Raw genomic sequence first — 15154 nt, forward strand, 5'->3', positions numbered from 1 at the left:
GTCAGGGGGGATGGGTCACACCGAGCAACAACAAACCTTCCAGGTCAGGTGTTTGTGTGAAAACATCTTAGCTCTCGGTATACGGTGTTTCGTAGGAGTCATTTCGTGAATGGAACAGAAATGCTACAGTCTGTGATTTCTCAGAAATCTCCTATCCGTGCATATTGTTTTCGTGATCATCGCAGAATTAACATCGCGCATATGTAATAAAAACCAAACATTTATAATTTTAAAACTGTTCTTTAATACACTACGTTTTAATTTATAGTCATGGAAAAAATTATGACAGTTTAAAAAAAAAATCCTCGCATTGAATGCATAGCTGGTGCAGCGTTCATCATACTGTAGATACACAACAAATTTATAGCGTACAAATATTCACGGCATGAAAAATAAGATATATTTATAATGAAATATTTTCTGTTAAATACTAAATGTTAAATCAGCTCAAAAATTTTAAAGTTAGCTTTATAAATACATACAGACTGGTTTATATCATTTAAAAAATATATACAAACTAATACTTGGTGTTATAATTTAAGTTTTAAAATGATTCATGGTAAACATTATTTTTAATAATTTATAATTAATTTTAGTATCCGAGTTTCGTATTTTAAGTGTATTTGGAACATGAGAACACGCGAATTTTTAAAGTCAATTTCGCTTTTATCAAATCCATTACATTATATTGTTTGAAACTTCGGTCTTCAAACGAAATGATTCGAACACCGACGTAGCTGCTTCAGCAGCGAATTCTACTGGCAGGAGCACACAATAGTGTGATTCACGTAAAAAATTGTTGCACATACATCTTTTACGTTATATGTATATATATCAAAACGGCATTATGTAGAATAATTCTCCGTGAAATTTTGTATCAAAGTCTTAACATTATAAGTGTGTTTGCAACATGAGAACAAATGAATTTTCTCGTTACCGAGGTTAGATGTTACACATCACTTGCGAGTACTGAAAGACTCGCTCAGATTTGTATTTTCTTTTGTATTTAGAGCTTAAAGAGACGAGATCTCCCATTTTACTTTAATGTGCCTGCACTTTAACGGCGTTCTCATAGGACCACAGGTAATTTTACCCGCTACGAAAATCGAGATACCAATTAATACAAAATGAAACAAAAATTATTTCCACTGACCCTACAGGAGCAGGTAGATTTCTAAGTACAAACTATTTAAGGAACGTTTTGGAAATTTCTAAAATCTTCTAGAATATTTTGAGAACTTAATGTATACATCATCCTACAATTTCTCCAATATTCTAAATATATTGATTAAAAATATTCTTAAATACCATGCATCAAATTTTTTTAGAGTGTTTTAATTCAATAAATGCATAATCGAATAACTTCGAACGAACTTAATCATTGCATACTTACGTAGTTAAGAATTTTTTTGATCTTCAAACACCATATTTTGTCCCCTGCACTTATAAGCAGTTGAATGAATAAGTTGTTTTGGACCAAGTTAAACGAATATGTGTAAATTTACAATAATTTTGAAAAAAAAAAAGATGTTATAAATTGTAAGGAAGTTTGTAAGTTTATATTTTAACTCTTGTTTTTTTAACCACCTTGCAGTTATAGTTCGTGTCATCAAAATTTTACTAATCCTAAGGTTTGAAATAGTATTTAAGATTTTTACAATAAAATATAATCGATTTTATAATACACCTAAAATAAGTTTTCATTATTTTTTTAACACTTGTAGTATTGGTTAATTGCATCATAATTAATTATATAGAAAATGTTAAATAATATTTACAACAGTTATAATAAATAATATTTGATACGGTGGTGTAAATGTAAACTTTTTTTTTTAATTTTTTAAATTTTAAATCTTGTTTTTCTGCCACTTGCAGTAATGGTTTACTTTACCAAACATTGTTTTAGAAATTTTTTTTTTTTTACAATCATAAAATTTACAAAGAACAATTTTTCACGGAATTGATGATGCGCTAACTAAGAGTTATATGAATTGTTATCCTCCAAGCACTCTTTTTACACTCGTTGAAGTTAAGGTTAATCGTATAAAATGAATAATTTTGACAGCAGATTTTGTTATTAACCTAACGAGATGAAACAACTTCATTTGGATGCGATATTTGTTACGTAAAGAGAGTTATAGCAAATTTATAAGATATTTTTCAAAAACGTTTTATATCCACTCATTTTGTCAGATTTTGGCTTTTAACCAAAAATCAATTTGGAAGTGATTTGTGCAAAATTATGGCCGTTATCGTGCCCATTACAATACTTTTACACATATAAACTTTTGAGTAGACGTTGGTTTAGGGCCTATGGACAATGGACGGAAAAACTAAAACGTTTCCGGAAGTCGCATCGTGGCAAAGGCTACAACACGTAGTTTATCTTTAAAATATATATAAAATTTCAAACATTTTAATCACACACAATCCAGACAGAAGGTAAAATTGAATGCTGCAAATTAACAGTAGACACCCGCCAAATTGTGTACAAGTTGTAGAGTTCATTCTAGTTACCAGAAAATAACGCTATACCTATAAATTTTGAGGCAGAAATTTCGTTGATATCTTTCGTTAAAATTGTTATTTAGAATGTTAAAAATATTCCAATATATATAATTACTGGCCAGTTGTCGTTTAAACACACGCTTCTAAGACAGTGTGCTTATAATTACTTCCTTTAAGAAAAAAAAGTCAAATGCAACTTCCAGAAAAAAAAAACAAGAATTTTCTGAGAATTTACCAAGCCAATAAACAAGTTATTTTGTAACTTTACACATAGTTTAAAAAGTTTAGCTTAGCACTTATTTATTACGCGAAATACTCTTGTATTTACTAAAAAAAAAAAAAAATTGGATATGAAAATATAAATGTTTTAAAAAAATGTTTTTCTTTATTTTCATAACTTACTTTATGTTTACTAGGTAGATAAATGTAAATAAAAAAACATTATAACCTAATAACCCTTACAAAAATTATAACCAAAAAATGAAAACAACTTATACCACTAGAGTAAAATAAAAATAAATTAATAATAAACTTTCTAAAATTAAAAATACATAAACTTTTCAGTTACTAAACATACAACGTTTAAAATATCCCAAACTGATTATTTAATTTACATTTAAAAATTATACGTAAAAGATCAATAATTTTAAAAATATACCTATTATCACTTTGTTTTAACATCAAAATAAATGTTTTGTGATAAAACATTTTACAACAACAAACCAAAGTATAATCAGTAATAAATAATACAAATTAACACACATTTACACATAATGTGAATCGTTATTAGAGACATACAAATTTGCGTTATTTTCTGCGCTAGAATGAACTTCACACTATTGTAAACACATGAGTGGGTGTCTATTGTCTATAAGCTGATGTAACATTTAACCTTCCCGCCGGATTGCATGTGACATGGTTTTTCGAATTTTTTAATGTTGTTATCGGTAATTTTTTTTCGGAGCAGGTAAAAACTACCTACGGTCCAATGAGGATGCAGTTCAAGTATATAATGGTATGAAACCCAGGGTCACTCCAAACAATGAGGCAAATTTTTCAGGTTTCCATATAGAATTGATAACAAAGCTAATCATTATATTGGGAATAATATAATAATGTTTTCTTAAACATGGAAAGTGGATTTTGAAGCCTAATTGTCTCGGGTAGTTCATTACATATTTGTGCAGTAGACTCCATATTATTTACAAACACCTTGTAACCTTTTTTTTTGGCAGCTGAATATGAGAAACAAGAGAGATTTTGTGATTCGAAACTTTGTTAAGGGCAAGTATATTTTTTGGCGCTGGGATCTCCGCAGAACTGTGAGCCAGTCAAATATTTAACCATGAAATACCCGTTCCCATTTAAGCCTGTTGAGAAATGAACCAACAAAAATTACCTCTCCTTTTTTTTAATTACATAAAGATTTGTTTCGTGATAATGTTCAATGCCATGTTAAAGTTGCGAAAGAACTCTCATTGGAGAAAACTATTTCAAGAGTGCGTATTTATTTCCAAATGAATCGCGTGCCATCTAAAGTACATAAAATATATTCTTATTAACGCATTCACAAACATAAATATATTTTTACACAAATTTTATCTTATTAAACCAATTTTTGCAATCTGGATTTCAGTATGCTGAATTCCAACACAGTCAAATGTTACCACAAATTAAAATTACTAACCTTCTCTGACTGAGTTTTAATAGTATAAATAATATTAATTTTTCACATTATTTACGCTCCAGAATGAACTAAACTGCCGTATAAGTACTCAAAACAATTAATTGTACTTATTATAAGAAATTAAATTTAATAATTTGGCAACCTTTGTTATGGCTAGAGCTACTATAATTTTGCGGATACGTCTGGTAAAAACTTAGACCTTTAAACACTATACGTACAATTTCTTCACGATGATGATTGAACTACGGAACTCTTACCACGCCCTTGAAGACCTTAACCTAGTTATGAGCAAGAAAGATAAGTAGTTACCCAATCATTTGAATCAGCCGAAGGATGTAATCTTGTTATCTACCAATCAGTACAAAAAATACATTTTTGTAATTTTACAAATGATTTATTTTGGGAACCCGTTGCCAAAAAAATATGTTTTAATACTTGATGAAAGATATTGTAAATCTGTAAAACACATGCTACGGTTATTTTTTCATGTATGAAATAGGTTTTTAGAGATAACACTGAGTACTTATGTGTTATGAAACATATTACAAAATTGGATATTTTTAATTAGGTATTTCATTAAAAATATTTTTTTTCAAACCATGGAATAAATAATCGAATATTTAAAAATTTGACTTTATTTTATTATATCATTACTATTATTATGTGGGCAATTAAGATCGGAAAGCTATTCAGGGATCGATTATACAAATAACTTTAACTATGGTAGGTACTGGGACAATACAAATCACAAATTATCGGGTAAGTATCCGAACTCAGTGTCACTGCGAATAATATTTTGAAGTAACACACTTAATTTAATTTAATTATATAAATTTACATATATATGTAATTTTGCATTTATATTTATTTTCTATTTACAAAAAACACAATTTGTGTAGGACGATGTGATTTTCATAAAAAGATTTCCATACTAGCCGTGTGTCAAAACTTTGAAGCCTTGTCTGTTTTCCGTGATTGGCTGGGTATAGTTCAGGTGCATGTCTACTGTCAGCACACCAATTACAGCCATCCAGTGCGGAAGCAAACGCGTCCTGAATGGCCCGGCCAAAGAAGGTAATGAATTGCTTCTCTTTCAGATTGTCACCAATTACAAGGGAGCAATATCTAGAGCGGGCATACCTTATTGCAATCTAATGATTGATCATATGATTTTGCGACAAATTCTTACCAATTATCATTATAAAATACTTGATTATATATAGGCAATTTGAGTTTGGCCTCGAAGGAGGCATGTTGGAACACAGAAAAATATTCACTCAATTACATATCCTGCTAAAATGTTTATAAATATCTATTTTTACTGCAATTAAGTTAAGAAATGGTTAGGACGTAGTGATTAAAAAAAATTTTAAGAATAAATATTACAGGGAAATTGCACCCAAAGTATGAAATATTTTTATGATAGGCTTTAGTTTTATGAGATTAAGTCATGTTTGGATGGGGACGCGACAGTAGGCCCAAAATCACTAGACCAAAAGCCACTAGACCAATAGTCTCTCGACCAAAAAGGCACTAGACCTAAAAGGCACTAGACCAAAAGGCACTATATCTAAATTCTGAATATTTATCTCGCTGTAAATGTTTATTAACTCTGGCAACACGATCTAGACCAAAATGCACTAGACCGAAAGACACTATACAGAAAGGCACTAGACCTAACAGGCTCTAAACCTAACATGGACTAGACCTAACAGGCACTGGACCGAAAACTTAAAAGGTCTGAATATGAATGGATGGTGGATAGCTTTCAGCTACATGAGGATAGCGACAGATAATGTGCGCCGAAATACTGGTGGTAGGTATAAAATACAGCCGCAGCTTTAGGTCATTAGTTAGAGGACCTCATATATATATATATATATATATATATAGAGAGAGAGAGAGAGAGAGAGGGAGAGAGAGAGAGAGAAGGAAAGATAAAGAGAGGCAGTAGCCGTGAATACCAGATAAATTCTTTCATAGTTTGTATAGCTTCATGTCAAGAGTGCAATTTACAACAACTCGTTGCTGAGTTTGTTACAACTACCGGTAGCATGAATTTAGGCTGGTGCATTAATGCCGTTTATTCCCATGCCATTTATCGGAGCAAGAAACCATGATGTTAAATATAGTACGCCCATTTGAACAGGCTGATTACAAGCGCTGGTTCTTTTCTCCCCTGCTGAATTGTTAACTAATGTAAACATTTCGCACGCAACGCGTACCTCTAATTACATGCACCGCGCTGCAATGTTTGCTTTTTTTTCCACCGCGTGAGCCGCGGCCTGTGGTAATGGTTACAGCGCAGTACAAGCGTATGCTAAACCGCATTAACGCATACATATGCATCGCTGGAGGGATTTGGAATAACTTTTTAAAGCAGGCCAAATGGCTAATGGGTTTTACGCTTACATAACGTTTTCATTTTGCGTGCGGTTAAGTTCGTGTTTGTACACTGGAGTTGGAAAGGATTTCAATGAAAAATGCGTCCATCTAAACGTTTTGAACAATGGAGAAAAAAGTCAGTTTTTAAATTGAACTATAAATATATAATTAAAAAGGGCGTGTTTTAAAAAAATTAATTTCTATTTTCCCTAAAACAATCACTGCATGAAGCTTTCCATTCATTGGTAATGAATTAATATTTTAGCATATAACGTACATTCCACAAAAAAAATGTCAATGACAACATGTTTCTAAACAAGGGAGTTGTTAATGCAACTAGCAGAGGTAAAATTTAACATAATTATATGCAAATATTTTATTTTTAAGGAAAACTAGAATCCTACTCTTTTGAGAATACAACATTGTAAATTTTTCAGTAGAATTTTTTACTCATTAAATTTTTTACTTTAATATGTATAATTATTTTTGGATTACTAGGGCACATTTAGCATATATTATTAAACTATTCTAAATCTGAATTTAAAAAAAAGTTTTTTCTTTAAAAAGTTAAAAACGTTTCATTTTTTAATTTATTAAGTACTTAAGAAGACAAATTAACCGTATAAAAATTGCAATTTAATTTTAATTTGATTTTATATATGGCCTGGCCGTCTCTGTAATTAACATTTACTTCAGTGTTTAGATATATGTAAATATACTAAACTTGTGGGAGCCTAGATATAACCTGTAAGAAAAATCAAAATATGTTTAAAATAAAAATTTTCCTAACGTATTAAAAGTATTATTCTGACATTTAGAATTAAATTTAAAGCATTTTACTAAGTCTCTTAATGTGAGGGGATTATTTTCTGCGAAGCATTATTAGCTAATTTTAATGAATAACCTTTTTAGTACATTTAATATTGTTTAAAATATTTTAACATTGTTTGATTTTTAATTTTTGTGTGGTTTGGATCAAATAAGTTAACTCTTGTACATTAAAATTTTTGCTAGTTATTAGAGAAAAAATATTTGTAAATAATTTATTCATTCCATCATACTGTATGGCCGGTATTCCAAGACACAAAAATAAGGGTTTGGACATTGAATATACTACACCTATTACCTAATCATATTCCTAGTGCATTATAGGACGAGGCCAGTCATTTTTTTAGGGTAGGATTAATTGTCCTATCCGTTGTTTATCTGTTGCCGTAATTCCAAGAATGAGCAGACCTCACTTTTTCTTTAAATTTGTTCAGATGACGGGCGCGCGTCTGGTGCCATTAACTCGTCTATAGTCTTTTTTGTGAACATCGGGGGACGTACCAAGCGTGTACGTGTGACAAATTATACTTAATCATAGCAATATTTTCCTGTAGTAGGTACATTAAGAACACTTTAATGGCCATAACAAGAAATAATCGTAACTTAAATTGTACGTGAGAAAATTAAAACAGCTCTACTATTTTTGAACGATGGTGCTGCTATCTCTAGTAATTTGGCTGTTATAATTGTATCGATAGTGGCAAAATAGCTACTCTAATGCGTCAAAACATGTTTCTAGCCTCGCGCAGAGTACGTTTCATTAAAACGGTGGCCGAAGTGTTACGTTACTGGGATTCATTTGTACACGTTCTGGAATACGGCCCACGTGTTGTGTTACGTTTTTATCCCAACAAAGTAGTGCTTATTCTACATAACCAAAACGTATTGTAATACCACTCTCAGTTTAAAATTATAACATTCGTCTGATAAGTCATTGAAAATCTCTTAGGCAACGCCCTCTTATAAAGGCAGTTTGTTGCGGTTACTATTACAATACGTCTGTGCAACCTTCCACATATCCATCTTCAAAGTGCATAGTATTTCGCTTTGATGTTCAATCCTAGATATGAAATTTTCGATACGCAACATTTGCCACGTCCTGTTTACTTATTATTTCCCTCAAGCTTATTAAGAAATTGACTACGGCCTTGAAAAAACGCAGAACAAATTGTCTTTATGTTCCCACTAAAATTTTTGTAAGCAGTCTTCTCTGGTCCTTTTTCTTAATAGACGCATTTTCTTTTATTTTTAGTTGAACATAATTTATTGGTTTTTTTAAAACCAAATATAAAATTTTCCATATAATAAACCTTTTGAAACAAGCCTAATTGATAAAAAAATATTTTCAGCAAATTGCAATTTTCAAACAGCAAAAAAATAATAACAGTTGTCTTTATCAAAGTAGTGTACAGTTGAGGCTAACATTGAAATAATAGGGCTACACAATTAGCTTTAAAAATTCATTAATTAATTTATCTATAGAATAAAGTATGATCAAGGAATGTAAATATTCAACGGATATAAGTAACAATATTAAAGCACAATTATTTTTAAATGTCTAAAATATAAACATTAGTAAAATAAAAAATAAAAGCAGAAAATCTTTTATTCCTTTCGGTTGCATGGTGAATGTTTACACAAATGAAGTCAATGCTGGAAAGTTGTAACATAGCGTAGTTCCTGTGAAAGTCCTAGTATCTGATAGTACGAAGCTCTCTTAGTTAATTTGAAGGACATATTTTTGTGATAAGTCCATTTATACAAAGTTATTCCCTTCAGTGTGCCAAACACACTTGATATTAATACCTGATAGGTAAATACTAGCAATACAGAAACAATTTGAAAAAAAAAAACATTGTGACAAGAATTTTGACTAAGAAATAAATAAATATATTTATAAATTTAATTGTGTGTTATATGCGGCTAACTTGATTAAATATTTTTTAAAGAAATTTGTAGCATTGCAGTTTGACTTTACAAATAAATCTGTGCAATCATTTAATAAAGATTTTCCAAGACAAAATAAAAAAAAAATATTTTTCATATTACAAGTACCATATGTAGTAAGCAGATATTTGTTAGTACTCGGTATAACGCCTGCCATCTATCGGTCTGACGTGACAACAGCCCCAGGTTTTCACACAAAACGTAAATACGTCGTGTAAATGGGAAGTTCAAATCTAGGCCGGGCAACGACCGCCATCTTAGTTTTCTTCCTCTCCCTGCAGTCTGGTCCGCTCGGCGCTGGTGACTGGCGCCTGTTAGGAATCCTCACAAGCTGCTCTTTCTGCTAGTCGTCGTTTCTTCTGTTCCGATTGTATAAATTCGCTAATAGCCACGTCATTGTTATCTTTTCGCAAGTTATTCGTAATTTGGCCAAAAATTTATTATACCTATAGTAATCATCTTTTTCAAACTTTTCAAAAGTTGTTTAAATAGTTTATTGTTTTATGCACAAAATAAATTTGATTTGATTCAAATGATTTTACGTGTGTGTTTCCATCGCCTGCTCTGAAAGTACATGAGTCAAGTGAAATCGTTGGAGAAACTTCCCTATCACGCGTACCTGCAAATATACAAACACTTATTTAAACCGTAAATTCGTACCTTTTTAATGTACCTTTATATTTGCGCAAATCTAATATAGGTACTTAGAGCGGCTTATACCTATATATATATATTTTTACTTTTTAAATATGATCAATTTTTTTATACTCCAATTTCAAACTAGTATCCCGATTTATAAGTCGTGTGGCCGTCAAAAATCTTGAAATGTTTTTTGAATGGTTCTTGCAGTGTAAAGTATTCATTTATAATTTTTTTTTTACATACGGCATTTCTGATATGTCTGCATTAGTCTGAGGACAGGAATAAATATCATTTCCCGAAACATCACAGCGGTTTTGTCTTAGGAAGCCTACCCTATTGTGTTCGGGTGTGCTGTCGTTGTGGTGTCCAGAATATTTTATTAGTAACATCGCTGGGTTTGTCTGTCGCTTTTTCTTTATTTACTTTTTTTCTTATTGCAAATGTTTAATTGTTTTCTGCCCATTGTGTTCGTCTGCGCTGTGGTATAGATTTTTTCTGATTAATTCCTTTCACGGAATTCTCTGTGCTGTGCATGCATTTATTTTAAATGTGCTGATTTTTGTTTGTCCGTTACTAAGGTTTCTTATGACATACACTGTAACCAGCACTAGCGTATGTAAGAAAAAAAATGTGATCTAGTTTTTCAGTACTAGCCAGAGATGTGTAACATCTAACCTCGGTAACGAGAAAACCCACGTGTTCCATGTTGCAAATACAATTGTATCACGAAACTTGGTTCTCGAAAAAAAAATTAAGGTTTAATTCTTTAAAATAGAGCCGAGCTTGATTGTGATAGCAACTACATTTCTAGACGCGAATCACGTGTAGTTCCGTACCCACCGCTAGAATTCACTGCCGGAGCAGCTAAGTCGGCTATCGAATCTTTTCGATTTACAAAGCAAATTGACTATAATAATATGGCTCCGATAAACACGATAAAGACTTGAAAAAAATATATTGAAGACTGGTTTGGTCTTGATTTTTGACAAGGATTTTTTTTTAAATACTAAACAGTATTAAATTACTAAACAGTTAATACTATGAAGTTTCCCTTTGGCTTTGTGAACTTTGTTGCATGCCATTCGCCACAGATGGTAGCACCGTGGTTGTTGAATGAACTCCCATCGCATTCACGAGATTCCACCCAGCCAAGCTGGCGGGTGTCAGTGTGTGCTGTGTTCTGTGTTCTGTGTCGCGGCTGGGGCCGGAAGCACCGGGTGAGGCGGAACGTGTGTCTGTGCCGCAGAGAGCATCGTGAGCTACGCGGCGCCGCGCGGAGAGCTGGCGGGGCCCGACTCCTACCTGGAGGACCTGAGCTACGACGGCGCGCTGGACGGCGCTACGATGCGCGGCGGCCTGGGCCAGCTGGCGGACGGCCTGTACGGCGACGACGACTTCGCGCCCGACCTCGACGGCCGGGGGGTCGGTGAGTCCAAGTTCGCCTAGGCGTCGTGCTGGAGTCACAGTAGTGCGGAGACGGCGGTGCGACAGCAGCATTGCGCGGGAACATGCGGTCTGAACCCGAGCGACAACAAGTAAGAGGCGTTGAAAATAAAACGTTTCCTGCTGTTACATACGCACAACCAAACATACCACAGCCATCAATGCTTGCAGGGTTTTTTGAAGTGAAATTCCTTTTCTGAGGGGGCAACAATTTTTGAGCGTTAAGAAATTTCCGATCGATGGATGGGAATAATTAGGTACAGGTTGGGGAATCCGGGAGAGGAAGAAACGACAGGGGAGAGGTAAAATAACGCAGCACACTCTCACACATGCATTCTTGGACACTTTCATACATACATAATTTCACACTTGCACCATTTCGCTCTTGTACACTTGTACACTTAAATTCTTGCACATTTGCACACTAGATTCTTTGCATACTTACATACTTGTTTAATTTCACACTTGCTTACGTGCCTACTTATACATTTGTATACATCCATACTTGCACACTTGTATACTTCCTCCTTTACACGTGCACATTTGCATACTTTCACACTTACAATCTTGTACAATATCATAATTTAGCGTTCGCATACTTACACAATTTTTTTTGAGCTGTGACCAAAGCCAAAGGAATTATGTTCACTGTACCAAATAATATAATAAGCAAGAAGATTCACTTCTGTCGCGCGTGTACTCCCCAAACTAATTTATTTTTAAAAAATATAAATACTTATTTGGAATCTCAAATTGTTTGAATAAAATTGAACGCTGAATTCTATAAATAATACTGTGAGTAAAAAAAATTTAAAATTTCACGGTCAAGTTGGGTAAAAAAACAATTCAAAATACAAGGTTTAATAATATAACTATAATTGCACCAGTTCAAACATCTCTTGAAAACAAATTTCTAACAAACATTTCAGAAACGTCGCTATACCTTTTTCCAATCAGTTGTGTTGTCACGTCCACCATTATTGACGTGATGTGTGGGTATAGGTTAGAAATCTTCGCATCACAGTCGTTGCGCTATTGCAACTCGGGCATTTGTGTATCGTTCTCGGCACATGCGCCATGGAGCGATTATGCACACAATTAATGGTTTATACTTTATCAAAAAAAAAATTCTTTTGAAACCAGTCGCCAAGAAATAATTTCTACTACTACAATAAAAAATACTGTAAATTTGAACAAAAAAACGCTATGGTTATTTTTGATTGTATGAACTATGTTCTTGTGAAACAATATTGAAGAATTTTTGTCAAGCTTACGAAAATTTGTGCTAAATTAAAAATATTTATAGATGTTTGATTCAAGCATAAGTAATTTGAAAAAGGAAATAGAATATTTAAAAATTGTACTTTATTTTGCTTTATTATTCTTTAAAGAGTAGGAAAAGAATTCAGGAAAGTTGTTCAGGGAACGGTTTGATAATAACTTTACCTAATGTAGATAAAAGGGAAAAACCAAGCATAAATGTCTGTACGAGAAACTGAACCCAGTATTAATGTAAAAATTTTTTTGTAGTTTGACATTTGCTTTTATGTTAATGTCTAAATATACAAATATAACATTTTTAACATAATTACTTTAGTTACATTTACAAAAATATTTAACATTCAGGAGGCCAAGTCTATGTCATGTGACTTGTGTCAAGTGCAGCAGACTTCAGAATTGCTACCAGTGTATCCCATTTCCTATCACTCGCAAAGCAACACACGCTAAGTTTGTTTCCGAACGCTGACAAAGACATCACAACTTACATTGCGCAATCACTTATTACACTGCAAGTATAAACCCATGAGGTGAGGAAATTATACGCCACTTCAGTGTAGTTCAGAGATGATAAGGGAAGGTCTATTTCGAGAGGCTGGGGCAACCCATCGCAACATCGTCACCCCCGAAACCTCTAAACACATTTAGCAACCAGCAATAGCTCACTAGATAAGCACCTACAGCAAGCACTGAGGGCGTCAGAGCCCGTGATCCGACCGAGACCTATCCAACCTCTACTAGCTATCCAGGCTAATGCCGGAGCAGAAACGCTGCTCACCTGTCCGCCCGTTTCGAAGTGGGGACTCCTGAGACTCTCTTAAGCGTCGAGCATCACACCACACGACCGGGACCTCAGCTGGGGATCTCCCGCTCCGTAATACTGCCAATATTTTCCAAGCCCTAAGGCTTTTACGTCTGGTAAGCCCGTAAGCTAACAGGATAAATGTCCCAGCCCGGACCTCAGTGTCACCTCGGAAAATGAAGACATGCAGGAGTAGCCCCACGGATATCCCACCATCTCTGGCATCTAGGAGCATACAGATTTCCCGGGCCGGCTGCAGCCTTTACCGTGACATAAACCCCGTGGCTTACCACTATGTCTTTGGAATCTCCACAGTAGATCCAAGGTCTTTGGGGGCCAGAGTCCTGGGGGCCTGGTAATTACCCCCCCCCCTTCCCAGGTAAATTTTCCAAACTACCTGCTGTTTCCTGCAGAGATGGCTTTTCCACCACACCAGATACCTCTTTCCAACATCTGAGGATGTCGTGGGATGAGGGCACCTCCCGCAGAGCTCACTTCAGTCAACAACTTTGGCACCACAAGGTGGTATACCATTGATGTGGAGAGGCTGTACATTCGCATACTTACACCCTTTCCCGGGTCCTTTTGGATTATTCGTTGGACACTAGATCTGTCATCAGCTCTGATACCTCAAGCAGCAAGAATCTCTCCTCGCAAGAGTCAGGACCACTCCCAAGAACAAACACTGGCAATCACATGAAGTGGTTTACAAACACTGTTACCAGAAAAACAGTTATAGAAAGCTACGTATACCACGGGTACTACTTATAAAAGCTGCCAAATTAAAAACACTTTACACGAAATGGACTATAGAGAACGGGTGACGTAGAACTATAGTAATTTTTCCGTGACCAACATTTAACGTTTTCTACAAAAAAAGTGCAAATTTCGCTTTATTTATCTGTGTCAATATTGTGTGCGGAAAGAAACAAACGGCGAATAACTAAACCTTTTTTTATGCCATGCTAACGTAACCACACATCATGACTCATCCTGTACCCTAAAGATTGTTTAAACGTTAGTATTCCATTTTTTTCCATTTATTTTCAAAAAAAGACCTCTTAAACACCCAAAATTTACTAAACCATTAAACATAATGCTGGGAAACTACTTATTTTCTCAAACTTGTGTTCGGAGTTGATCGTTGCCTGTAAAAAAATCATTGTTTTCTACCCAGGGGCGTACCTATATAATAGCTACATCATAGTATTTCAAAGCTGTTCTATATCAACATGCACTATTATTTGGCGTGTGCCATGTTGGCCAAAAAATTGTAGACAATTAGGATTTGGAAACAAGAAGATTATTTTTTGGTTTATATATATTTGTATTTGTATCCTTATGGACTGTTAAACTCTGCTGTTCCAATTACTCTCAGAATAGGCTCTGTTACACATCTCTTATAATAAAAGATTGAACAGTAAACCTAAGCTCTGCTATCATTTTGTCACACATCACTCTCTCTTGATGACTTGTGTAACTGGTGGATCTTTTAGTTTTAAAAGGCAAAATAATGATTTCGTCTAGATATGAGTACCTTTATGTTTATATAACTTTAATTATTTTCACATTAAAATAATATTTGATAAATTGATTGACAACATTTTAAATTATTAATTTATATTGACATGAAT

General features: G+C 33.7%; 1 protein-coding gene across 1 annotated transcript in view; it reads left to right on the forward strand.

Annotated features, from left to right (window-relative positions):
• LOC134527097 (discoidin domain-containing receptor 2-like) overlaps positions 1-15154 on the forward strand; it is a 745508-nt gene that overhangs the window by 453143 nt on the left and 277211 nt on the right. The window contains exon 5 of the mRNA XM_063359451.1: positions 11244-11423. Coding sequence (XP_063215521.1) covers positions 11244-11423 — 180 coding nt within the window. The remainder of the gene's footprint in view (positions 1-11243; positions 11424-15154) is intronic.

Source organism: Bacillus rossius, chromosome 1 (assembly GCF_032445375.1).
Source record: "Bacillus rossius redtenbacheri isolate Brsri chromosome 1, Brsri_v3, whole genome shotgun sequence".
Classification (NCBI taxonomy): domain Eukaryota; kingdom Metazoa; phylum Arthropoda; class Insecta; order Phasmatodea; family Bacillidae; genus Bacillus; species Bacillus rossius.